The sequence below is a fragment of the Trachypithecus francoisi genome, unplaced genomic scaffold (assembly GCF_009764315.1).
Source record: "Trachypithecus francoisi isolate TF-2019V2 unplaced genomic scaffold, Tfra_2.0 Lachesis_group2, whole genome shotgun sequence".
In the NCBI taxonomy this organism is placed as follows: Eukaryota; Metazoa; Chordata; class Mammalia; order Primates; family Cercopithecidae; genus Trachypithecus; species Trachypithecus francoisi.
The window spans coordinates 147,956,153-147,981,128 of record NW_022681465.1 but is presented as its reverse complement, the minus strand read 5'-3'; the positions used below and the strand labels follow the sequence as shown (position 1 = coordinate 147,981,128).

General features: G+C 37.0%; 2 protein-coding genes across 2 annotated transcripts in view; one reads left to right on the top strand and one right to left on the bottom strand.

The window, feature by feature from the left end:
- Window positions 1-200: 200 nt before the first annotated feature.
- On the bottom strand, window positions 201-12,329 carry YIPF5 (Yip1 domain family member 5). Its single transcript, XM_033180787.1, has 6 exons — window positions 12,174-12,329; window positions 11,495-11,614; window positions 6,706-6,878; window positions 5,395-5,540; window positions 4,230-4,411; window positions 201-2,598 (listed from the first exon to the last, which is right to left on the bottom strand). The coding sequence occupies exons 2-6, from the start codon at window positions 11,602-11,604 to the stop codon at window positions 2,436-2,438; spliced, it is 774 nt and encodes a 257-aa protein (XP_033036678.1). The 5' UTR covers window positions 11,605-11,614; window positions 12,174-12,329; the 3' UTR covers window positions 201-2,435.
- Window positions 12,330-12,480: 151 nt separating this feature from the next.
- Window positions 12,481-24,976, top strand: part of KCTD16 (potassium channel tetramerization domain containing 16) — a 322,902-nt gene continuing 310,406 nt past the window's right edge. Inside the window, exons 1-2 of the mRNA XM_033180784.1 lie at window positions 12,481-12,653; window positions 15,982-16,158. The gene's annotated coding sequence lies outside the window, so the exon portion shown is untranslated. The remainder of the gene's footprint in view (window positions 12,654-15,981; window positions 16,159-24,976) is intronic.

Genomic DNA, 24,976 nt, shown 5'->3' with positions numbered 1-24,976 from the left:
CAGTTACTCGGTGACAATCAATGGATGAGCTTTTAGCTATGGAGAGTGTCTCTAGTGTTTAAAGATACCTGTATGCTTTTAGCATAAAATGGGCCTAAAGTGAGGCAGGTAATCTACCTGGTACTTAACTGAAGAAACAGAAATCTATTCCAATGATAGACCAAAAAAAAAAAAAAAAAAAAAAAAAAGCCACATAGTACTTTTTGAAACACAGTACAACAGTCTTTAATGTATATATAAATATGCCTACATAACAGAGTTTGATAAGTTTTGGCTATATATGACTCTGCATGTAATCCAACTCTGGAACAAAATTTGCATCAACTCCAACTCCAATGCATAGCTGTTTTGACAGAGCAACAGTTAAGCATAAAACAGCTTTGCACCTTATTGTTTTGGAACAAAATAAAAAATTACCACCAACAAAAAAATTCTCTACAATAACTTAAACTAAAAATGTTGTTGGGGATAGGGTAAACAACAAAAAAGAAAATAATTTGATCCATATGTGGGTATTTGGCTGAAGATTAACAGTCTTAAGTCTAACCAACAGCAAGATAATTTTAATTTCCAAAGCACTTCTACCGTTTATTAGCAATATTTGAATATTAATGGAAGATATTTGCCTTAACAAAAACTATATTGAAAAAGACAAATGAATTGAAAAAGACAAAAGTACTATCCAAGAATTACAATAAAAATTTTGGTTAAGTTGGAAAGCCTATCGAATTGCTTTCCAAATTGCTTTTCTAAAGCAATCTGGTAAGTTTGAAAACCTAGCCTAAAACAAATGAATGACAAGTGAGTTTCTCCAGATGATTAAGAATGAAGAAAAACATACTTATGTGAATCAACAAATATGTTATTTCTCTCAACCTCTTTTTATGCTTTGAAAACTTGTTCTAAAAAAGAATCATTGATACATCAGTTTGGCATTTTTTAATTTAGTCTGAGAATATCTTAAAAAAAAAAAAAAAGCAGTATTTTCCTCCCTCTACCCTATCTTTCTCATAACTACAACTGAGCTTTGTCCAGAATCAGAGGCAGTTTTTCTAGAAAAAGCCAATGATCAATATACATGATACAGTATTTTCCTACACACTCTCTCTGGCAAGAGAACATGACAATACAAATCAAATACATTTAATACAATAAAATAATGTAAATCAAACTGCTGCTCATTTAATCCCCTTTTGTCTGATTCCATATTAGCTGACTTATATTCTTAAAGCTTAAATTAGGGGTCAAAATCAGAGCCTAGTTAAAAAAGAGACAAAGAGAACAGTAGTTTAGTAAAAGTAAACTCAATAACACAGTTAAAATTAATTGGGAAAGTTTTAATAAGCATTCAAATGTACTTTACATTGATAACTGCAATACTGAATTTTGTAAAACTTTAAATATTTCCCTTAAAAAAAGTTAGTGATTTTTTTTCTTTTTGGGAAATGTGGAGATCCAACAATTATAGCATTAATGCAACCATTCCAGGTCCTTCAGGTTGAGTTAACATTAATATCTACATAAGTGTTCCCATTTCATGTCTACAATAAGGTAGATTGTGAACTTCCTGTATCTCTGAATTTTAGCAAAAATTCTACGAGATAATTTACAGTAATGTCAAATTTTTGGAGTGCAAACTCATACTCTACATTTGGATCACTTTTTTGCTTTGAGTGTACCTGACTTGAGAATACAAGGCAATTTTTCTTTCCTAAATCCTTGGAAAAATATTTTTGCAGTAAGTCTTGTGTCTTTTTTCTTTTTTTTTTGAGATGGAGTCTCGCTCTGTCACCCAGGCTGGATGGAGTGCAGTGTTGGCTCACTGCAAGCTCTGCCTCCCAAATTCACACCATTCTCCTGCCTCAGCCTCCTGAGTAGCTGGGACTACACGTGCCTGCCACCATACCCGGCTAATTTTTTGTATTTTTAGTAGAGATGGGTTTTCACTGTCTTGACCAGAATGGTCTCGATCTCCTGACCTCACGATCCGCCCACCTTGGCCTCCCAAAGTGCTGGGATTACAGGCAAGAGGCACCGCGACTGGCCGTCTTGTGTCTTCTTTACTGTGACTGGGTTGTTTTTAAGAAAGGTTATCAGCTTTGTGTTTGGTTTCCCACAGTTGATAAAAATCTATCAAAAACATTATAATTTGCAAGGAAAAAGGTTTTTCAAATGCTGCAGGAACCAGAAAGAATTAGCATTTCTTATTTGTATAAACACAAACATTTAAAGCTAGTCACACTGCAGGTAAATCCGATATAGTATTCAAAAGTTCTATAAAAATGAACAAGAGATACACATTTACTTTCATTACTCCAACAGTCAAATGTAAATCTGCATGAGAGTTGCGCTGCAGCAGTTCGCCGGTCCAATTTAAGAGTTCAAGGTCCTTTTTGTACATTTGGCCCACTGATGTTCACATCCCAGATAAATTTTCAAAAGACGGAAATCAGGGCAAAGACTCCATATAACAAAGCGCAAGGATATGCTACTAAAAGTTGCTGTCCTTCCATGGCTAATGCAGAAATAAATATTTTGGAAGCAGAAAAACTACACCATCCAATAATTCCAGCAGTGAGAATGATTCCTACCATTCCTCTGTAACCAAGGAAAAAGGGGGGAGGAGAAAAAAAAGCAGATGACATTAGTTATGTAAGAATACTACAATAACCTATTCTAAAGCATTTTAAATTTACATTTTAAATCTGCAAGTAGACGTATGCAGAAATAATCAGGACTTTTTTTTTCAAATGCTAAAATGTACCTCACAGTAAATTCAATGATGGTGAATCATTTCGTGTGATAAACAGCTTTTTTTAAAGTGTTTTACTTTTTAAAAATGTAAGGTCTCTCGCTCTTGGCACTACTAACATTTGGGCTGGATGTATCTTTGTTGTGGGGGCTGTCCTGTGCACTGTCAGAATGTTCAGCAGCATCTCTGGCCTCTATACATAAGATACAAGCAGCACCCTTGACCCCCATCAGACATTGTCAAATGTCCCCTTGGAGGCAAAATTGTTCCTAGTTGAAAAAAGGGTTTTAGTAGAAAATAACTTCTGTAAAATTCAAATATGAATACATAAATTCTTAATGAATAAGAGTGATTTCTACACTGAAAATATGAAATATTTCTATTCAAAGCAGAAATAGTATAAAGCACCACTTTGCCAAATTTCTTGTATCAGACAAATAATTGACATATTTGTCTCTTCTCCTCCCAAACCTCCACTTTAGCTTTCAAAGTGTAACAAAGCCTGACCACTGGTAATGTCTAACACTAGTCACAAGGATGATTTTATATTGAAACAATCTGCACACTGGCCACAAGGAGGAACCTTATTGGCAGTAATGTATACCTTTCCTTTTTTTTTTTTTTTTTGAGACAGAGTTTCGCTCCTGTTACGCAGGCTGAAGTATGCAACGGGGCAATCTCAGCTCACTGCAATCTCCACTTCCCGGGTTCAAGTGATTCTCCTGCCTCAGCCTCCAGAGTAGCTGGGATTGCAGGCATGTGCTACCATGCCCAGCTAATTTTGTATTTTTAGTAGAGACGGGGTTTCTCCATGTTGGTCAGGCTGGTCTCAAACTCCCGATCTCAGGTGATTTGCCCGCCTCGGCCTCCCAAAGTGCTGGGATTACAGGTGTAAGCAACCATGCCCAGCCATACCTTTCCTTTTAACCTAACATAAAATATCATTTAAAAATTACACATATTTTAAAGCTGCTTACAAGTACATCTATCTGAGAAACACCATAGGCTGATAAGTCTCTTGTCATAAAAACAATACGTTTAATTTCCAGTTAAAAAGCTGCCCAACAGAGTATGTATTTATTACTCATACATTTGGCATATGTCCAACGGTTTCAATAAATTAGGTGGATCTAGAAAACACCAAAGAGGGTAAGCATAATTTGAACAATAATGACTTGACTTTTCTCATGTAATATTTAACAATCACCCTGTTCAATTTGTTACCATTATGACAATGGTAAGTAAACACAAAACTAGTGAAATTCTTGATCATGGGTAAAATAGAGATGGTATAAAGTTTTAAAATTTATTCTCATTACCATTGTTCTTCATCCAAAACCATTTGGCACCATCCCTACTACAAGAGGCGCTATCTGATATGTTTGCTGAATCAGTGATTTATCTCAAACTGAAGATGAGGTGAATCCTACTACATAGAATTGGTCAATCAACCCCCAAAATAAAGAACAGTACTTACTGCAAAGAAAATATCACTGCAAAGCTGGAAAGTAGGATCATAGGCAGAAGACAATATCCAAGGACACTTGCCACACAACCAAATGAAACACCTGTCATACTCATTAAGTTTAATAAACAAAACATTCCTAGACATCCAATTGCACTGATCCCGTATACATAGCCAAACTGGATTTTGCCAGCCTATGGGTAAAGAATAAGATTATAGGTTAAAGGGCAAAAAATAAGTTATTTCTGGCCTTATTTCACCTGAATCAGTACAGGCAGGAAATAATTCATGAACATCAAAATCTACTAATCTATTCTTTATGTAGAGAAGTAAAAGACTGAGCAGACTGGCTTGTTACATTCTTTGTAACTTTAAAGTACACAGATATTTGGTTCTCCATTTTCCAGTTAGCGTGCAGGCTTGGCACAGAAGTGAACAAAGACACAAAAGCATAGCAGAATCACTCAAAATAGTAAGGTTTCTAAAAAGAACTCTGAATGATTTTAGGCAAATAAACTAGAGACAAGAGGGAAGCCATTCAGAATATTTAAATAACAGTTATATCAGTTGAAAGTACCTAATTCCACCAAAAATACCCCCAAGCAATTAAATCTCATTGGTGGAGGTAGTCATAAACTTTCTAAGAAGAAATCTTATGATTCACTTTATATGGGTGTTAGAGGTGCAAGGGGAAAGGAAGCCAGGATAAACAGGAAGCCAGGGTTCTGGGAGGAGGAGAGAAGAAATGGCAAGAAGAATATAATGGAAGATATATTTTTTTAATTTTTCCAAATTATTGGCTGATTTATACAGTCCTTTGATTAAGAAAAGACAACAATAAGCAGTTTAAGCACTACAAAGATTAGCTAAATTGGAATTATTCTACTGTTAGTCGAGTTTGTGAACAACAAACTGAAGCTATACCTGTTGTTTACTATTTTATTTTCCCCTAATAACTGAATCATTTCTTAGAACAAGAAATTATTTTTAAAACATGCTACACTTACTATAGATGGAGAACTAAAGAATAGGTATAAACATAAGCAACTCAGTACTATTCCAAACACATCAAAGACTTGAGGTATAAAGCAGAGTTTCAAAATGGCTTTTGGTAGAACATTTAAAATTTAAAGGTTGTTCTTTAATTGCAACCTGAAGGCTGAAATGAAAATCTTACCAGTAGCAATGTGGCTCCAAAGGCAAGGCAAAAAACCATTGGTCCTGCCAAATCAGTTTCATTCATGATGCTGCCATCTGCTACTTTTAATGGATGTAATACTGTTAGTGTTTTTTGCCAGATGTGGTCAAAATTGATACCTAACTCTAAGGAGAAAGAAAATTTAAAAGTTAATTAGGATTTGTGATGTATTTTTAATTGATCAAAATCTATGTTGAAATGGGAGACAAAATGACATAGATAGCATCAAAAAAGGATCTAGCAATATTGGATGACATTATTATTATTATCATTATTGTGATAGGTTCTCTGTTACCCAGGCTGGAGTGCAGTGGCATGATTATAGCTCACTATAGCCTCAAACTCCTGAACTCAAGTGATATTCCTGCCTAGCCTCTCGAGTAGCTGGGACCACAGGTGTGTGCCACAACATAGAGCTATTTTTTTTCTTTCCTTTTTTTTCTTTTTGTAGAGATGGGGTCTTGCTGTGTTGCTCAGCCTGGTCTCCTGGTCTCAAGAGATCCTCCCAGCCTCGGCCTCACAAAGCACTGGGATTACAGGTGTTGAGCCACTGTGCCTGGCCTGGATGATATTATTTTAGTGAGTTCTCTATGCCAGTCTTAATGTGGTGCTCATCCCACAAATATGTCATTTCTGGATTGGTGTTGGAAAAGGGTATGGATCTGATGAAAAAGACAGTTACTACATCCCTTAGGCATGACTGCATAGCAAAGAATATACAAAAACGGTTAACAGTAAGAGGTTCTTTACCTGGGGCTTCAGGAATACCTGGGGGCCCATTTAACTGTATACAAAACTACGTCTCTATGCATATGTGTGCATTTTTTCTGAGGAGAGTGTTCATATCTTTCATTAGATTTTCAAAGAGTATCTAGTTCAAAAAAAACGTTCAGAACTACCTCTTCCTAGGTTTTGGAATACAGTTTGAAAATCACCATTTTTTTAGTGATGTCACTAGTTCTGCCAGTTTATTTCCACATAGAATAATGGATATCATGCTTTTTCTTCTCACTTTTTCCACTAGTAGAATTTGGCCAATAACCTGAAGTAAAAGTCAATGCTGACAGAGTAACATACTTTATTATCACTATTAAAAGATCTATTAAAAATCTGGTCCCTTCTGGCCCAATGTGGTTTCACACATACTCTGTTTAAAATGAGTTGCTTAGCAGAAGACTTTTTTCTACAAGATTTTTTTTAAAGGAAAATACAATTTCTCCAAATTAAGATTAATTTTCACTAACCAGCTGAATACTATTGAGTACTATCAAGTGTTGCAACCAATCTTACCTTCTAATAAAGGTGGCTCATCCTCAAAGTTGTTTCCATAGAAGGGCTGAGGTGAAGCTGGAGTATATGCCTGAGTTGGCTGGTAAATCTGCCCAGTGTATGGCTGTTGTGGCTGCATCATGTCTGGAGGGACAAATCGGCCTTGCTGCGAATAGTCATAGCCAGCATACTGTCTATAAATGAAAGAAAGTCAAATTTTTCAGAAGTATTTCAACTCTGCACAGTTAATATCCCTTAAATTCCTAAATTTTCATCTGACAGCTAAAGAACCTTAGTTGTGCAATTCCTAAGATACAAACTTTGCCAATTTTTATAAATCATGGTTGAAATGATTACTAATATCAAGCTGATTATCTACAATAAAAACTCACAATTTTTATAGAAAATCTTCTTAATGAAACCAATATTCACTTATGTAGCACTAAGCATTTTACCAACTGTTAAAGGTTAGGAGGTCAACAAATGAAAATGTAAAAATTGTGTCTATTTTTCTCCCTTGGTGGATATATACAATGTGAAGATACACTATGAAATAAAATCTATGGCTAAGACTGAATGAAACCTTAGGATATCAAACTTTGTAATACATGTTATATAAATTTTCACTGTAATTTGGATAGCCATTGAATCATCGTTCTTCTTTCCTCTTCACAGTATGTTACTTTTGGCAAGTGGACAAATCTCTGTAAGAAAACCATCAATTTAAAAACAGAGTGGACAAATCAAGTTTTGCTTTGTGAGCACTTGTTGAATATAACAAAACATTTTTAGTACACTTTGCATTTGAATAATATTTTTTCAAAGTACTATTTCTCAAAGTAGTTATACACTTATTGTCTCATTTGATATGTGCTATAGCAAACCCTGCCATCTAGAGGGAAAGCTTTATCACAGCTATTTTAGTGACAATGGCAAGAGGGAAGAGAAGGATACTGAAGCCACATCTTTAAACATCTGTTCCATCATGTTTTGAAAAAAATCCAGCTTATTGATGGGACTAATCTAATGATATACTAAGAAACACAGATGTAAAATAATTATTTTAAAAGATATTCTTAAAAGTGAGAGCTGAAAAGCCTTAGAAAACCTTTAGTCTAATTCCCATTTAAATTCTTATAGCCATAATGTCAGTTGTTTTCCTTGGGGTGAGGCTCTCTTTATTCGTTTTTGAGAAAATATCTGCTGAATGCTCAAGTCTGAATAACCATAGTTTATCTGTTGTTCTTTCAAATAAAAATGGTCTGAATAACCATAGTTTATCTGTTGTTCTTTCAAATAAAAATGGTCTTCATGAAATAACAGCCAGCTCAGCTTGCATAGGTGCTTTTCGTAGAGATAGTAATTATACTTTAGTATGTAGTAAATACTAAATTTCGTGACAAAGAATATTAAAGAAATAGGCGGGGCGCGGTGGTTCAGGCCTGTAATCCCAGCACTTTGCGAGGCCGAGACGGGTGGATCACAAGGTCAGGAGATCGAGACCATCCTGGCTAACACGGTGAAACTCCGTCTCTACTAAAAAAAATACACACACACACACACACACACACACACACAAACTAGCCGGGCATGGTGGCGGGCACCTGTAGTCCCAGCTACTCGGGAGGCTGAGGCAGGAGAATGGCGTAAACCCGGGAGGCAGAGCTTGCAGTGAGCTGACATCCCGCCACTGCACTCCAGCCTGGGAGACAGAGCGAGACTCCATCTCAAAAAAAAAAAGAAATATGTGTACTAAAGGGTCAGGATTTAATACAATGAAAATTCTTACTGCTTCCTCAACAGAATCCTTAAATGAAATTGACTCCCTGCCAACTCTCTAACAAGTCTATAGAGTGATGAAGAATACGACGACTACTAGGACAACTTGATGCCACTACCTTGGTTCATACTTGGGTACCAGCAGTTTTACCAATCAATACTTTTGCAACAGCACTGCAAATGTTAACATATCTAAAAAGGTATATGATATCTTAGTATTGTTATGAAAATAACTTTGACCTTAAAGAATCTCATAAGAGTCTCAAGGACCCTCTGCAGTCTACAGCCTAAATTTTGAGAGCTGCTGATATAGACCCATAAATTTCACGTAAGGCAGAAAAATACTGCAAGCAATTGATTGTTTCAAAGGTGGCACCATCATTCCATCTTCAAGAGGAAAGGTGAGAATGACAACATCATAGAATTTTACTATTTTCCTTTTCTGGCAGGATCTATTCAGGAAAATTTCTGACTTGCTCCTGCTGGTTTTAAACTAAAACATGGTATGTGAGACACGATCTTTATAGGCTAAAACAACATACTTTCATGACAGAAGCAGCAGCAGATACTAAATCAATGCTCTCGTAAGTACTCTGAACCAATAACAAAGACAAACTCTCTTAACATATTGGGTTGGTTACCTAAGTTCATGGAAATCCTCAGATATTCCATAAAGATACTATCAGGCAAGTCGAAGAAGAAAAAAAATAACCTTTCATACTTTAAAAAATGTGACTTGGTATTATGATATATTTCATAAGCATATCTGGAATACAATGTGGAATCTATCCAATTTTCCATTCATATAACTCAACAGATTATGATCAAAGGGCCTTTTACACTTTTTTTGTTTGTTTCTTTTTGGTGAATGGATGTATGAATGATAGTTGTGAAACACCTATAAAAGAAACCACAAAATGTTAAAGCTGACTTCATTATGGCAAATGCAGAACCATGTAATAACAAGTCAAGTTAAAACGTAAAGGCAATGCAAGTAATATGCTATTTGCACCTAGATTTTCACTAATGGCGAGCTTAAAGTTATTAGCGGATCTTTGTTACCAAATTAGCAAATCCAATAAAACATTATTTGGTTAACCGAGATGGACGTTTAAAATGTCATTAGATTGCAGATCTACTTGAAGGTACACAGAGAAGAGTCCAGTTTTTAAAATATAAATCTCTGAAACTCAAATTTATTACTGTTAATACATTAGGGTTCTTGTTTTCCCAGGCATCATCTATAAACCCAAGTTTACAGCAATAATGGTTATATAATCACCCGGAATAAAACTTCTTCACTAGTACTGAAGCAATGCTTACTGGTACATGATTTGGTTGGAATGAAACTGTGACAACAGTTAGCAACAAGTGGTTTAGAATATCTAAATTGCTGTGTAGAGAACTGAAATGACTGTTAAATGGAATGAGACTATAAGTCACACCTTTTAAGTGATGCAAATGTGGACAGGACAAAAAAGCAGAGATAGGTAAATCTCGTAGGCTGCAATCTAAATGGAATAGTTCTGTTGAGTTCTAATCATAAAAACCATTCAGTTAAAAACAGGCCTGCATACAGAGACAGGTTCTCCGAAGCCCTGTTGCTGCTTTAGGCAAGGGTTTATTAGATGGACTCTGTCTCCCATACACAGAGCAATCACCATAAATACATATTTAGGTAAATAAATGAATGGAAATATCTCAATACAAATTTTCCAATTCTGCCCATTAATTTATCAAAAGAGATAAATCCTCATTGGTATGTAATTAAGTAACAGAAAAGGGAAATGAATCACAGAGGGTATTTTGACATGCTCACTCCCATTGTTCAAATGTGTTAAGTTTTAGAGGAGAAAATAAAGCCTTAGAATATACCAAATTAAGCAGACTCGAAGAGACTATAGGTTTTATAAAGGATAGCTTAACCAAGACAGACTCTATTATAGAGCCACACTGAATTTGAATTTTGTTTTGTTTCTTAAATTCTTGAGCACTCTAATCCAAACACATTCTTGTATTGCATGTTTCTCACAAACTGATAGATACATAACCTTCCCCTGCCCTCATCGTGGAACAGTCTTTATGAGGTTTTAAATTCGAGATCCATGGATGATCATCATATAACACATGAATTGTCTGAAGTTACATATGCACATTTATTTGGGTGTTTGAGTGAATGCATGTATTTATGGGAAAGAGGCCCAGTTGTAATAAGATTCTCAAAGTGATCTAGAACCATCTTAAGTTTAAGCAATCCTAGTATAGGAAGCTCCTTTATTTGACAGGAAGTTGATAAGATTATTTCTAGGGTCCCAAGAAACTAAGGAGATGATGTCCTAGGTGAGATTGCTAGAAAGCCTTCAGTTCATGTATTTTTGTCACAAACACCAGGTACTATAAAAAGATCACTTTTTTTTTTTTTTTTTAAATGTTCAGAGGCTAATGGCTTTGAGTCAACCTCCTCAGTATGCAACTTGTAACATGTGTGGTACTGACCATAAGGGTTTCAGAAAGAGGAGTAACGAGGAGTAATAAAAATGATTATCAACTGCTGTATGAAAATCACCTGATGATTCCTAATAGGGAGCTTACATCATTAAATAAGGTCACTAAGCACTCTCAATTAGCACTGATAAAAGTCTCAAGTTGGACTGATTTAACTACTACCAAAATATTTTAATTTTTCACTGTCCCATGAACTAAAAGCCTATATCCTAGGTACCTGAAGCTCCCATCATCATCTAAATACAGAAATACTGTTACTAGAACACAGTTCTTCCAACAAGTTACTTTTCCCTTCATGGTACACCTGAAGATTTTGCAGAAGATACTCAACTCTAAATAGAGCAAGCAACTGGCTTCAAACCCAAGCCAGTGTCACATATCTCTCTAGAGGAAGAAGATTATGCATGAAAGATCATACTCCTGATAAAGGACATGTTCACACATTGTTTTAGGCAGAACCAAATATTCTAAATATGTGTTTTCACTGCAATGTAGACTAAATTAATTGCCAAAGATGAAAAGTTACTTGCTATAGGGTCCTCCACTTCCTCCATAATCATAGGACTGCTGTGACTGATCATCGATGCTGTAACTTGTCTGGTAGAAATCCGTGTTTAAGTTTTCAAAGCCTGACATTGCAAATAATCTGTAATAAAAGAGAAACCGCAAATACTGCTTATGCCCAAAGTTCTACTGAATTCGTTCCTGGCAGTCTGCTTAAGCAAATATAGAACACAACAAATATCTTTTCAGTAATTCGGGGGGAGGGAAGGGGGAGGAACGCAGCATTTGAAGGGCGGTAGCGGAGTAAGAAAATGTCTATTCTTTAAGTTGCGGTCCAGTAAGACAACTCCATCTTAAGGAGCTGATATGCCTTCCATTAGGGGCGAGGCCGTGGGAGTTGTGGTTCCATAAGGGGTCGAAAATATCAATAACAACAAAGATGATTTTTCACCTTAGGACAGGGCTTTACAGCTGACAACACGACTGCTTCTTTGCAAAATAAGGCCTGCAGCCTGCCAGGAAAGTGCAGAATCTCGGAAGGTCGCGCCTGAGGTGCAGGGGCCCGCGTCAGGGCAAGGACTTGAACGGGACCGAGGGTCTGAGCGAAAGGACCAGGGCGCGGCGCCGAAAGACCGCAACAAGCCCATTTGCACAGGTGTGGAGAGAAGCTGAATAGTGTGCCACGGGCCTGGGTCACTCACCAAACTCCGAGGCTGCGCTGGCGGCGAAGGCAGTAGCTTCAGCAGTCCCAAACAACCCCCAAACTCTGTTTCAGACCCTGAATCAGCCCCGTCGCTACGTGTCACAGGGCCAAATAACTGCTTCCGGGGCACGTCCGCTCGCGCAGACGTACTAGCAAGTTTTCGCTCTCCTCTTTGGTTGGGCACCGGTGGGCGGGAGGAGGAGACATAAACATGGAGCATGCGTAGTATCTACCCCACCTGCGGCGGGCCGATGCGAAAGAGGAAAGTGCTTCCGGCAGCCTGGTTAGCGGTGGAACCAGGAAAGCGCAGGCGCAGCAATTGCTGCTTACTTGGGAGGAGGAGTTGTTTCTCAGACCGAGGTGATGAAAGGCTGGGAGGCGCTAAAATGAGACAGCTGGAGCCCCCCTTTCCTGTCCACAAACTACAATGCCTCGATATCTGCATTTACTGTGATTCAAGCACTGTGCTAAAGAGTTTGTATGTATTATTTAATCTTTACAACCTAATGAGATGGTTACCCTATTTCCCTTTTGTAATTGAAGCTATTAAGTGTGCATTCTCTGCTAGCTGCTGGGGATACTGTGGTAAATATAAGCTAGATGACATCTACCCACCTGGAGTTCGTGGTAGAGAGGGGTAATCGAACACATACAAATGCAGGTGAAATTGCTACTAATATTCTTTAGCGCTCTATGAGAGTAACATTCATCTGGGAGGAAGAGTCTGTAAAGTCACTATAAGAGGGTTAACGAAGGGTGAGTGGGAGTTAGAGAAGACGAGAAAAAAGAGGAAAGGACAAGGGTAAAGGAGGATAATAGGTAAAAAGGTAAAGGGAAATAAAAAGGTAAAGGGAAAATAACCTGAATATTTTAGGCAAAGAGAACAATGTGTGCAAGATCTGGGAAGCATGGTCTGAGGAAAGATGAAAATCGAGCTCTGAACTTCAGCATTATTAACATTTTGGGTCAGAATAATTCTTTGGGTTATGCCCTGTGCATGATGCTTAGCCTAGCGTCCCTAATCTCTAGCCATTAGATGCCAGTACTCCTCACAACCAACCACCACCACCACCACCAAGCTGGGACAGCTAAAAATCTCTCCAGACATTGCCAAATCCAAATGTCCCTGGGGCGGGGGTGGGGGCAACATCACCTGAATTTGTGAACCACTCTTTTAAGTGGAACCTGAGTGACTGGAACAGCAAGTGAGGGGAGCCACATAGGAGTTGAGGCTGGAATAACAGGAAGGGGCCAGGAAATATCCTGTGGGATTTGTGTGTTAGTTCTAAAAGAAATGAAGATTGAGAACTGATGAGTGATGTGTAGATTGTTTCGTTTTGAAAAAGATTGCTTTGGCTGCTGTGTTAAATCACTTTCCCAAGATGGTGGAATCCCAAATACTGTGACTCCAAATAACATGCTATTAACTAGTGAGCAGAACTTTCTTCAGGGTTTATAGTAATAACATTTATCATGAGCCATTGCATTATATTCCGGTATCAAAATCCTGAGGCCCTCACAAAAGAAGCCAGACCATTGTTGAGGACTAGTTTCCAAAGGAACAATAAAATTTCACTTAAAATTTTTTTCTCAACACCCCCACCCCAATAAAACAAACAAGTAAAACTAAAACAAAAAACGCACTCTCCTCCAAACAAAAATAGCAAGAACAAAAGGCTATAACAACCATACCAAAAAACCTAGGATTGTACCCTAGAAACCGATAGGCAGCTGCCCTTTGAGGTTTTTACTCCATAGGTGAATTTAATTTTTTTTATTTTTATGGGTACATCATAGTTGTACAGATTTATGAGATAAATGTGATATTTTGATACAAACATACAATGTGTAATAATGAAATCTGGGTAATTGAGATGTATCTGTTGCCTCAAACATTTGTCATTGCTTTGTGTAGAGAAAATTCTAAATCTCCTAGTTATTTTGAACTATACAATAAATTATTGTTAATTATGGCTACCCTATTTTGCCGCTGAATACTAGATTTTTGTGCTTTCTCTCTATATTTTTGAATTTCTGAAATTGCTCATTCAAGTGTTCACCACCTTTCATCAATCATTTTAGCATTTATTGGTTTGGGTATCATTGGCACAACTTTAGGTAGAATGACCACATATTATGATTTGCTGGAGACAATTCCATTGTCCCATTTTCTGCCTATTTTTCCTTACCCCCAGCATAATTATTAATATTGTTCCCTTTTACTCTCAAAAATATCCTAGTTCAGTTGATAAACTTTGTGATTGTACTTTCTTTAAGCTACATTATCCATGAAGCTGTGTTTTGAATCATCAACAAGATGCAATAATCCATCATTATCTACTTAATCTTATGGTTTAAAAAAATCTAGTCTCTCTTGTTTTTTTCTGATGTTTCTATTTCTTCTGAATCAAAAAAGATATCCCCTTCAAATTTGAATGAGCTACAAGAATATGAGCATTAAAAATTGCCCATTTAGATGCTGGTAAGGTTGTAGAGAAAAAGGAATGCTTATACACTGTTGGTGGGAGTATAAATTAGTTCAGCCATTATGGAGCACAGTGTGGCGATTCCTCAAAGACCTAAAGACAGAAATACCATTCTACCCAGTAATCTCATTACTGGGCATACACCCAAAAGGTTATAAATTAATCTACCATAAAGACACATGCATGTGTATGTTCGTTGCAGCACTATTCACAGTAGCAAAGACATGGAAGCAACTTAAATGCCCATCCATCATAGACTGGAAGAAGAAAATGTGGCACATATACACCATGAAATATTATGCAGCCATAAAAAAGGAATGAGATAATGTCCTTTGCAGGGACATAGATAGAGCTGCAGGACATTATCCTTAGCAAACTAATGCAGGAACAGAAAACCAGATACCACATGTTCTTCTTGTAAGTAGGAGCTAAATAATGAGAACACATGGGCACCTAGAGGGGAACAACACACAGTAGGGCATGTTGGAAGGAGGAGGGAGAGAATCAGGAAAAATAACTGATAGGTACTAGGCTTAATACCTGGGTGATAAAATAATCTGTGCAACAAACCCCCATAATACAAGTTTATCTATGTAACAAACCTGCACCTGTACCCCTGAAGTTAAAAGGTAAAAAATTTGCCTGTTTTAGGAATGAATTATTAGATATAGATGTTCTTCAAATTCTACTTCTGTCTCTGGAAGCAATTAACATATTTATTTAAATTTTCCCCCTTGAATTTATGCTCCAATTGAGAAGCCAAGCAAGAAAATTGAGTTACCTGATTGAGTTTTGAATATTGTTTATTTGACTTTGAAACATAAGCCAAAGTATCCTGCAGATGCCCACTAGGGATTTTGAGAACATCCACTAATTTCATGGCTAGTCATGTAGGAATTTCTTTTTGGATTTTTTCTTTTTTCTTTTTTTTTGCATTGCTCCCTCACTCTGTGATAGGCTTCAGAAAGTTATATTAAAGGAAACTGGAGTCCTTGATAGATGTGCCGTCCTCTGTTATAGTCACCCAGTTGGCTTTATCAGGAGTAGAAAGCCTCACCTAGGTCAAGAGATGAGGCAACATGAGCTGGAGCTGTAATAGCTGCACAGTCCTTCCTTGGGACCTAATGTATCCATCACCAAAACAAAAATGGAAAGGACATCCTAATAATGAGTAATATCATTTAGTTAAGACAGTCATGCTAGTATACACACTAACACTTTTACATATTTCACAAACACACACAAAACAACTTCATTTTCTTAGTATGGCTCTGAAACTAAGATACTTTAGAGTTGCCTTCTTTCCCTTCTGTTTTTCAGTTAATATGCCATGGAAAATTGTGCCAGAAAATTATGGTTTGAACATGGGCAGTTTTCTCCTACCTTCAGCTATATCCACAAGCACCACATGAAATGGAGATCTGGCAGCTCTGTGTATTTCAGTCAAGTTCCACAATGAAACCTGACAACTACGGTAAAAACCAAATAAGTGCCAGTGTTTGTTTTCACTGTCCCTGCATATTAATTATGTAACCTCTTTTTCCAAATATGACAATTATATTTCTTCCAAATTATCTTTTTTCCTTTACCAAAGAGTTTCCTCATCAAGTCTTCCATACTAGGTTGTTCAAATTCTGCTTCTGTTATTTCAATTATTTTACTCTGAACAATGAATAGTTTTGAGAAGACAGATTTGCCTGTAATGGCATTTGTATATAACTGGTTTTTAAAAGGCAAAGAAATTTAACCCTAATTTTATAACTATTCCTAGAAGCTTTACGTCAGTATTGGAAGTGCTGCATGTTGTTAAAAAAAAAGTCTTTTAAAGATAACATATAAGTGATATTGTAAATACTGTAAATATTTTCATTGCAGAGATCAAAAATACCCTCTTAATTAACAAATAAACCTTTCTAATATCAGGTGAATGGCTATTGTGGCTTGCAATATCAGTTTCAGTGAAAGCACTGAAGCACTGGAGCACTGGAAGTCTATATTTCAAAGAACTTGGGTAGTAAGGGAGATAATATGAAAAACAGCATGCGAGAACACACAGTGGGCTCTAATGATGGCAAAGCCACTCATGCCAAAGGTAAAAATGAAGGATTTGAAAAATATGACAGTTAGCACCTATATATACTTCAAGCATTTGTGTGCCAAGCACTTCTTTAAGGACTTTATACTTTTTAACTCAATCACTGCTCCTCTTTACAACCCAATGAGGTGGGTGCCCTATAACTCCCATTTGACACATGAGGAAATTGAGAATAGAGTAAGTAATTTGTTAAACATTATTATGCTAGAAAATAGTAGACTAGACATTTTGAACTTGTTCCTGAGTCCTTATGCTAAACCACTAGGCTGTATTGTTATTGTGTTATGAAATGTGAATGTAGAAAAGTCAATAATTCTGATTAATATCCTAATTTATCTAAAATGTGATTACTGAAATCCATATAAATTAAAATTGCAGGCCGGGCGCGGTGGCTCAAGCCTGTAATCCCAGCACTTTGGGAGGCCGAGGCGGGCGGATCACGAGGTCAGGAGATCGAGACCATCCTGGCTAACACTGTGAAACCCCGTCTCTACTAAAAAATACAAAAAACTAGCCGGGCGAGGTGGCGGGCGCCTGTAGTCCCAGCTGCTCAGAGGCTGAGGCAGGAGAATGGCGGTAAACCCGGGAGGCGGAGCTTGCAGTGAGCTGAGATCCGGCCACTGCACTCCAGCCCGGGCGACAGAGCGAGACTCCGTCTCAAAAAAAAAATAAAATAAAACAAAATAAAATTGCAACTAGACATTTGATAATTGCATCTACATCTCCACATGTATATATATTCAAATTGATAAAAAATATTTTCTGTAATGTTCTCATTGGGCAAATAATATTTAAACCTTATGTTTAAGTTTATGTTACATTAGTCATGTATGTTAATTGATATTGCATAGTGGTTAAGGGTACAGGCCCTGGAGCCAGACTGCATGGATTTACATTCTGTACTACTTACTTGCCATGGAGCTTCAGTAACGTATTTAAACTCTTTGTACCTCACTTTTTTCATCTGTAAAAGCAAGATAAGAGTGTTCATTGCTAGAAGGGTTATATGACATAATGTACTCAAGTATAAGTGTCTAAGTACTAAGTATTCAATAAATATTTGCAATAATTATTGTTGAATCTATGTAGCTACAGAAGCAATACTATTTCTTCAGGAGAAATCGACTTTTTAAAAGCTGTAAGGATTGGGTTTGAACAAGCTAACTACATCTAAGATCAATTATAAACGTTCACTCTATTATTTGCCCTGCAGATTCTGTATTATATTATAATTTGCTTTTTGATAAGGTGGAGTGTATTAAAATATGCTTTTTTATCTCTGTCCAAGATTTTTCAAATTTGGCTTGTCTGCATTATAAATTTTAGTCTCATAAGTACTGTTTTAAGAACCACCTATATTTAGGGCAATTATCCTTGAAAATTGTGAACAGTACTTCTCATATTTTATTTTCTTGGTATGTTTCATCTTATTTCAAATACTATAAAAAGTGTCCATCTTTCTGCCTTACCTTTCTCTCCTCTCTTCCCCTAAAACACAGGAGACAGAGCATAAGATGATTTATATTGTGGAAAACATATTTATTTGCAAAGAAAGAAAAAGGCAGTGTCCCAGGCAAGTGAAATAATAGCCATAACAATTTTTAAAGATATAGCGTTTCTTGAAATCATATATGTGTCAGGTTTTATTACATTCAACGGGAGAGCAGCTTGAAAATTACTGCAAGCTTGATATATTATGGTTTAGGTTCCTCTAGGCAGTATACTTTTTCTATTTTTCTGTTAGAATTCTTCATGACCATATCTGTTGCCCATTTTTAATGTGGTTATTTGTTTTTCTTATCGATTTAAGTTCCTTATAGATTCTGGTTACTAAATCTTTGTTGGATGCATACTTTGTAAATGTTTTATTTTGTAGATTGTTTACTTTTGCTGTGCAGAAGCTCTTTAGTTTAATTAGGTCCCACTTGTTAACTTTTGTTTTTGTTGCAATTGCTTTTGGGGACTTAACTCAAAAACTCTTTGCCAGGGCCAGTGTTGAGAAGGGTATTTTCTGGGTTTTCTTCCAGGATTAAAAAAAGGAGAAGAAGAATTCCTCACGACTCTCTCAATTAGAGTTATTTTGAAGAAGGTTAATGCTTGAACCACAGTAACTGTCATGCTGTCATATCTATATCATTGTAATTTGTGCAGAAATGATTAGTAAGAAGGAACATTTTACTGCTGTTGAGGAATGGAAGGGATGAGACTAAAGCGATGGTTTGAAAAAAAATAGTATTCAGACTGGATTAGTTTCCTGGGGCTGCTGCAACAAAGTACCACAAACTGGGTGGTCTACATAAATGAAATGTATTGTCTTAGAGTTCTGGAGGTTAGAAATCTGAAATCAAGGTTTTGGCAAGGTTTTTTCCTTCTGAGGACTGTGAGGGTGAATCTGCTGCATGCCTCTTTTGTAGCTTCTGGTGGTTTGAAAGCAATCTTTGATGTTCCTTAGCTTGTAGATGCATCACTCCCATCTCTGCCTTCACCTTGACATGGTCTTCACATAGTCTCTCTGTGTATGCCTGTCTCTGTGTCCAAGCTTCCCTTTTTTAGGAGCACCAGTGATGTTGGTTTAGCACCTACAAAATGACCTCATTTTAACTTGATTATCTCTGTAAAGATCTTATTTTCAAATAAGGTCACATTCTGATGTCCTGGGAGTAAGGACTTCAATATATCTTTTGAGGGATGTACAGTAGAATTCATACCAGCCTTATGATGTTACTGCATTCTTTTGCCCCAATATAGACTGAGTTTTTTTGCTATACACATGCTCAAAAAAACAATAATCTGATTTTTTTTCACTTTGATAGCTATTCATGTCAATGTCAATTGGTTGTCACCGTTGCAGAATGGCATATATTTTGAATCAAATCTGTAGCAATGGAGTCTTCAACTGCATCATTTTGGGTGTCTAGTATAACACTTGGCCCAAAGTAAACTTTTTACATTGGGTTTAAAGTCAGTCCCATGCTTGTAGAAAGACACATGCTGGAATATTTTTCATCAGACTTTCTGAAACAAAGTAAGAGGCCATTATGTTTATAAATAAGTAAAAGCCTGCTAAAGGAAAATCTTAATGTCTATAGTGCCAATTCTTAAACAATGTTATTTTATTGAGTTTGTTCACTTGTGATGATTTTTAAAAATATAAAGTAGAACTATAAAAGCAGGCATTTTGATTTTTCAGTTTTCTTCCATAGAAGAAAAAGTTATTTAGTCATAATGCTTTTAATGTACTTAGATACTATTTTTTGTTATTAAGACTAATTGTAATGCTTGACACTTTTCCTTAAATGAGGATTATTTTATTTTAAAACAGAGACATGTGAAATCAAATGTCTGATTTTAATTAAATTCTGCACATTTAGATTTAGAAGTCAAAGACAAACACATTTTTTTCTTTTTGATTTTAGGTTAGGCAGTCAAGATCTTTTTTATTCTTCTTCTGCAGTCCTAATTTTTTTTTTTTTTGAGACGGAGTCTTCCTCTGTCACTCAGGCTGGAGTGCAGTGGCACAATCTCGGCTCACTGCAAGCTCCGCCTCCCAGGTTCATGCCATTCTCCTGCCTCAGCCACTCGAGTAGCTGGGACTACAGGCGCCCGCCACCACGCCTGGCTAATTTTTTTTTTTTTGTATTTTTAGTAGAGACGGGGTTTCACCATGTTAGCCAGGATGGTCTCGATCTCCTGACCTTGTGATCCACCCACCTCGGCCTCCCAAAGTGCTGGGGTTACAGGCGTGAGCCACCGCACCTGGCCCTGCAGTCCTAATTTTATACAATTTAATGAAAATCATAAATCCCCTACTGTCTGTGATAATGAATTTTCCTCTCTGGAAGAGAATATAAACATTTCTTAACTCTTGCTAAAATGTTATTTTGGAAAGATTAACATCATTTAAAATATTATTTGATTCTAGATTTATAAATATCCTTTCTTTTCTGGACTCTAATTAAAAGTTATTCCTTTTAATTTAAAAATTGACTTCTGTACTAATATTATAACACACTACACTCCCCTTCCCACTCCCTGAAATGAAATGTCTCAACTTCATATTAAAATTTTGAGAGGCCCCTAGGAAATTGGCCTGAATTCACTGAGATAACTCTAAAGTTAACAGGAATAGACTGATCTTCATAGAACAATCAGGACAGCAAGTGCATCAGAAAATGACCAAAACACCCCTCGTTTAACTGGCTACACATATTGAGAATAAAGAGAATTAAAACTTGCAGGAACCTTGAGAGAATTCATTCCCCAGTCTTTGACTTTACAAATGAGGATCTGAGGCCAGGAGAAGTGAAGGGATGTGTTGTAAGACCTACAATTCCATGTGATACCTTGACATTTCTGACCCTCACAGGGTCCTAAAGGTTTAGCCATGAGTTCCCTTGCTCTTGCCAGATATGTCCCCTACCCAGCAGAAAAGGCTCCCCACCAGGCAGGTTCCTCTATCGGCCACCCCACTCAGGCCTCAGCCCAAGTCGTTTTGCTTTCTTATGAGCTGGTAAAATTATTCAAAGAAGCAAATTGTATCCCCTTCCCCCCATGGGAACCAGGAGGCAACTCATCCTCTAGATACTATATACCACAGGCCCAGCTAATTCACTCTACTTCTGAGTGTAGCCACTATGTATCCCTGCATGGCGTGCAGGCTCTTCTCTCCCAGGCTGTGAGTGTATGTGATTAATGAACTGCTGCCAGTCTCACCTGTCCAGTGTGGAGTATATCAGGAGCTCATGCATCTTGTACTATTTGGGAACAGGGATCCTTCCTTCGCCAACATGGTAGGTAGAAGACTATCAGCTATCAGAACAAGGGATTTGGTTGATTTTACTAATATGGCTAGTATCAGATTTACCATTGTGTCTTGTCTTTGCCTTTCAGCTAGTACGTGACAAAGATTAGATGATAAATAAGTGATTGTAACCATCTAATTATGTCAGAAACTCTATTAGAAGCGAGGTTATATTTTATTTACTTTTGTATCCCAACTATAGGACATAAAATAATGTTGTTTGTGGTATTTATTCATTCGTTTAACAAAGATTTATCGAGAACCTACCATGTGCCAGTCACAATATACAACAAACAGATTCTGTGCCTGTCTATGGTATTTTTTAAATTTATTTTTTATTATACTTTAAGTTCTAGGGTACATGTGCACAATGTGCAGGTTTGTTACATATGTATACATGTGCCATGTTGGTGTGTTGTACCCATTAACTCATCGTTTACATTAGTGTATTACGTTAGGTATATCTCCTAATGCTATCCCTCCCCCCTCCCCCCACCCCACAACAGGCCCCGGTGTGTCATGTTCCCCTTCCTGTGTCCAAGTGTTCTCATTGTTCAATTCCCACCTGTAAGTGAGAACATGCGGTGTGTGGTTTTCTGTTCTTGTGATAGTTTGCTGAGAACGATGGTTTACAGCTGCATCCATGTCCCTACAAAGGACATGAACTCATCCTTATTTATGGCTGCATAGTATTCCATGGTGTATCTGTGCCACATTTTCTTAATCCAGTCTATCATTGATGGACATTTGGGTTGGTTCCAAGTCTTTGCTATTGTGAATACTGCCGCAATAAACATATGTGTGCATATGTCTTTATAGCATCATGATTTATAATCCTTTGGGTATATACCCAGTAATGGGATGGCTGGGTCAAATGGTATTTCTAGTTCTAGATCCTTGAGGAATTGCCACACTATCTTCCACAATGGTTGAACTAGTTTACAGCCCCACCAACAACGTAAAAGTGTTCCTGTTTCTCCACATCCTCTCCAGCACCTGTTGTTTCCTGACTTTTTAATGATTGCCATTCTAACTGGTGTGAGATGGTGTCTCATTGTGGATTTGATTTGCATTTCTCTGGTGGCCAGTGATGATGAGCATTTTTTCACGTGTCTGTTGGCTGCATAAATGTCTTCTTTTGCAAAGTGTCTGTTCATATCCTTTGCCCACTTTTTGATGGAATTGTTTGTTTTTTTCTTGTAAATTTGTTTGAGTTCTTTGTAGGCTCTGGATATTAGCCCTTTGTCAGATGAGTAGCTTGCAAAAATTTTCTCCCATTCTGTAGGTTGCCTGTTCACTCTGATGGTAGTTTCTTTTGCTGTGCAGAAGCTCTTTAGTTTGATTAGATCCCATTTGTCAATTTTGGCTTTTGTTGCCATTGCTTTAGGTGTTTTAGACATGAAGTCCTTGCCCATGCCTATGTCCTGAATGGTATTGTCTAGGTTTTCTTCTAGGGTTTTTATGGTTTTAAGTCTAAAATTTAAGTCTCTAATCCATCTTGAATTAATTTTTGTATAAGATGTAAGGAAGGGATTTCAGTTTCAGCTTTCTACATATGGCTAGCCAGTTTTCCCAGCATCATTTATTAAATGGGGAATCCTTTTCTCATTTCTTGTTTTTGTCAGATTTGTCAAAGATCAGATGGTTGTAGATGTGTGGTATTGTTTCTGAGGGCTCTGTTCTGTTCCATTGGTCTATATCTCTGTTTTGGTACCAGTACCATGCTGTTTTGGTTACTGTAGCCTTGTAGTATAGTTTGAAGTCAGGTAGCATGATGCCTCCAGCTTTGTTCTTTTGTCTTAGGATTGTCTTGGCAATGCGGACTCTTTTTTGTTTCCATATGAACTTTAAAGTAGTTTTTTCCAATTCTGTGAAGAAACTCATTGGTAGCTTGATGGGGATGGCATTGAATCTATAAATTACCTTGGGCAATGTGGCCATTTTCATGATATTGATTCTTCCTATCCATGAGCATGGAATGTTCTTCCATTTGTTTGTGTCCTTTTTTTTTTCATTGAGCAGTGGTTTGTAGTTCTCCTTGAAGAGGTCCTTTACACCCCTTGTAAGTTGGATTCCTAGGTATTTTATTCTCTTTGAAGCAGTTGTGAAAGGGAGTTCACTCATGATTTTACTCTCTGTTTGTCTGTTATTGGTGTATAAGAATGCTTGTGATTTTCACACATTGATTTTGTATCCTGAGACTTTGCTGAAGTTGCTTATCAGCTTAAGTAGATTTTGGGCTGAAACGATGAGGTTTTCTAAATATACAAGCATGTCATCTGCAAACAGGGACAATTTGACTTCCTCTTTTCCTAATTGAATATGCTTTATTTCTTTCTCATGCCTGTTTGCCCTGGCCAGAACTTCCAACACTATGTTGAATAGGAGTGGTGAGAGAGGGCATCCCTGTCTTGTGCCAGTTTTCAAAGGGAATGCTTCCAGGATTTGCCCATTCAGTATGCTATTGGCTGTGGGTTTGTCATAAATAGCTCTTATTATTTTGAGATACATTCCATCAGTACCAAATTTATTGAGAGTTTTTAGCATGAAGGGCTGTTGAATTTTGTCAAAAGCCTTTTCTGCATCTATTGAGATGATCATGTGGTTTTTGTCTTTGGTTCTGTTTATGTGCTGGATTATGTTTATTGATTTGCATATATTGAACCAGCCTTGCATCCCAGGGATGAAGCCCACTTGATCATGGTGGGTAAGCTTTTTGATGTGCTGCTGAATTCTGTTTGCCATTATCTTATTGAGGACTTTTGCATCGATATTCATCAGGGATATTGGTCTAAAATTCTCTTTTTTTGTTGTGTCTCTGCCAGGCTTTGGTATCAGGATGATGCTGGCCTCATAAAAAGAGTTAGGGAGGATTCCCTCTTTTTCTATTGATTGGAATAGTTTCAGAAGCAATGGTACCAGCTCCTCCTTGTACCTCTGGTAGAATTCGGCTGTGAATCTGTCTGATCCTGGACTTTTTTTGGTTGGTAGGCTATTAATTGTTGCCTCAATTTCAGAGCCTGTTATTTGTCTATTCAGGAATTCAACTTCTTCCTGTTTTAGTCTTGGGAGGGTGCATGTGTCCAGGAATTTATCCATTTCTTCTAGGTTTTCTAGTTTATTTGCATAGAGGTGTTTATAGTATTCTCTGAGGAATCGTGGTGATATTCCCTTTATCATTTTTTATTGCATCTATTTGATTCCTTTCTCTTTTCTTCTTTATTAGTCTTGTTAGCGGTCTATCAATTTTGTTGATCTTTTCAAAAAACCAGCTCCTGGATTCATTGATTTTTTGAAGGGTTTTTTGTGTCTCTTATCTCCTTCAGTTCTGCTCTGATCTTAGTTATTTCTTGCCTTCTGCTAGCTTTTGAATGTGTTTGCTCTTGCTTCTCTAGTTCTTTTAATTGTGATGTTAGGGT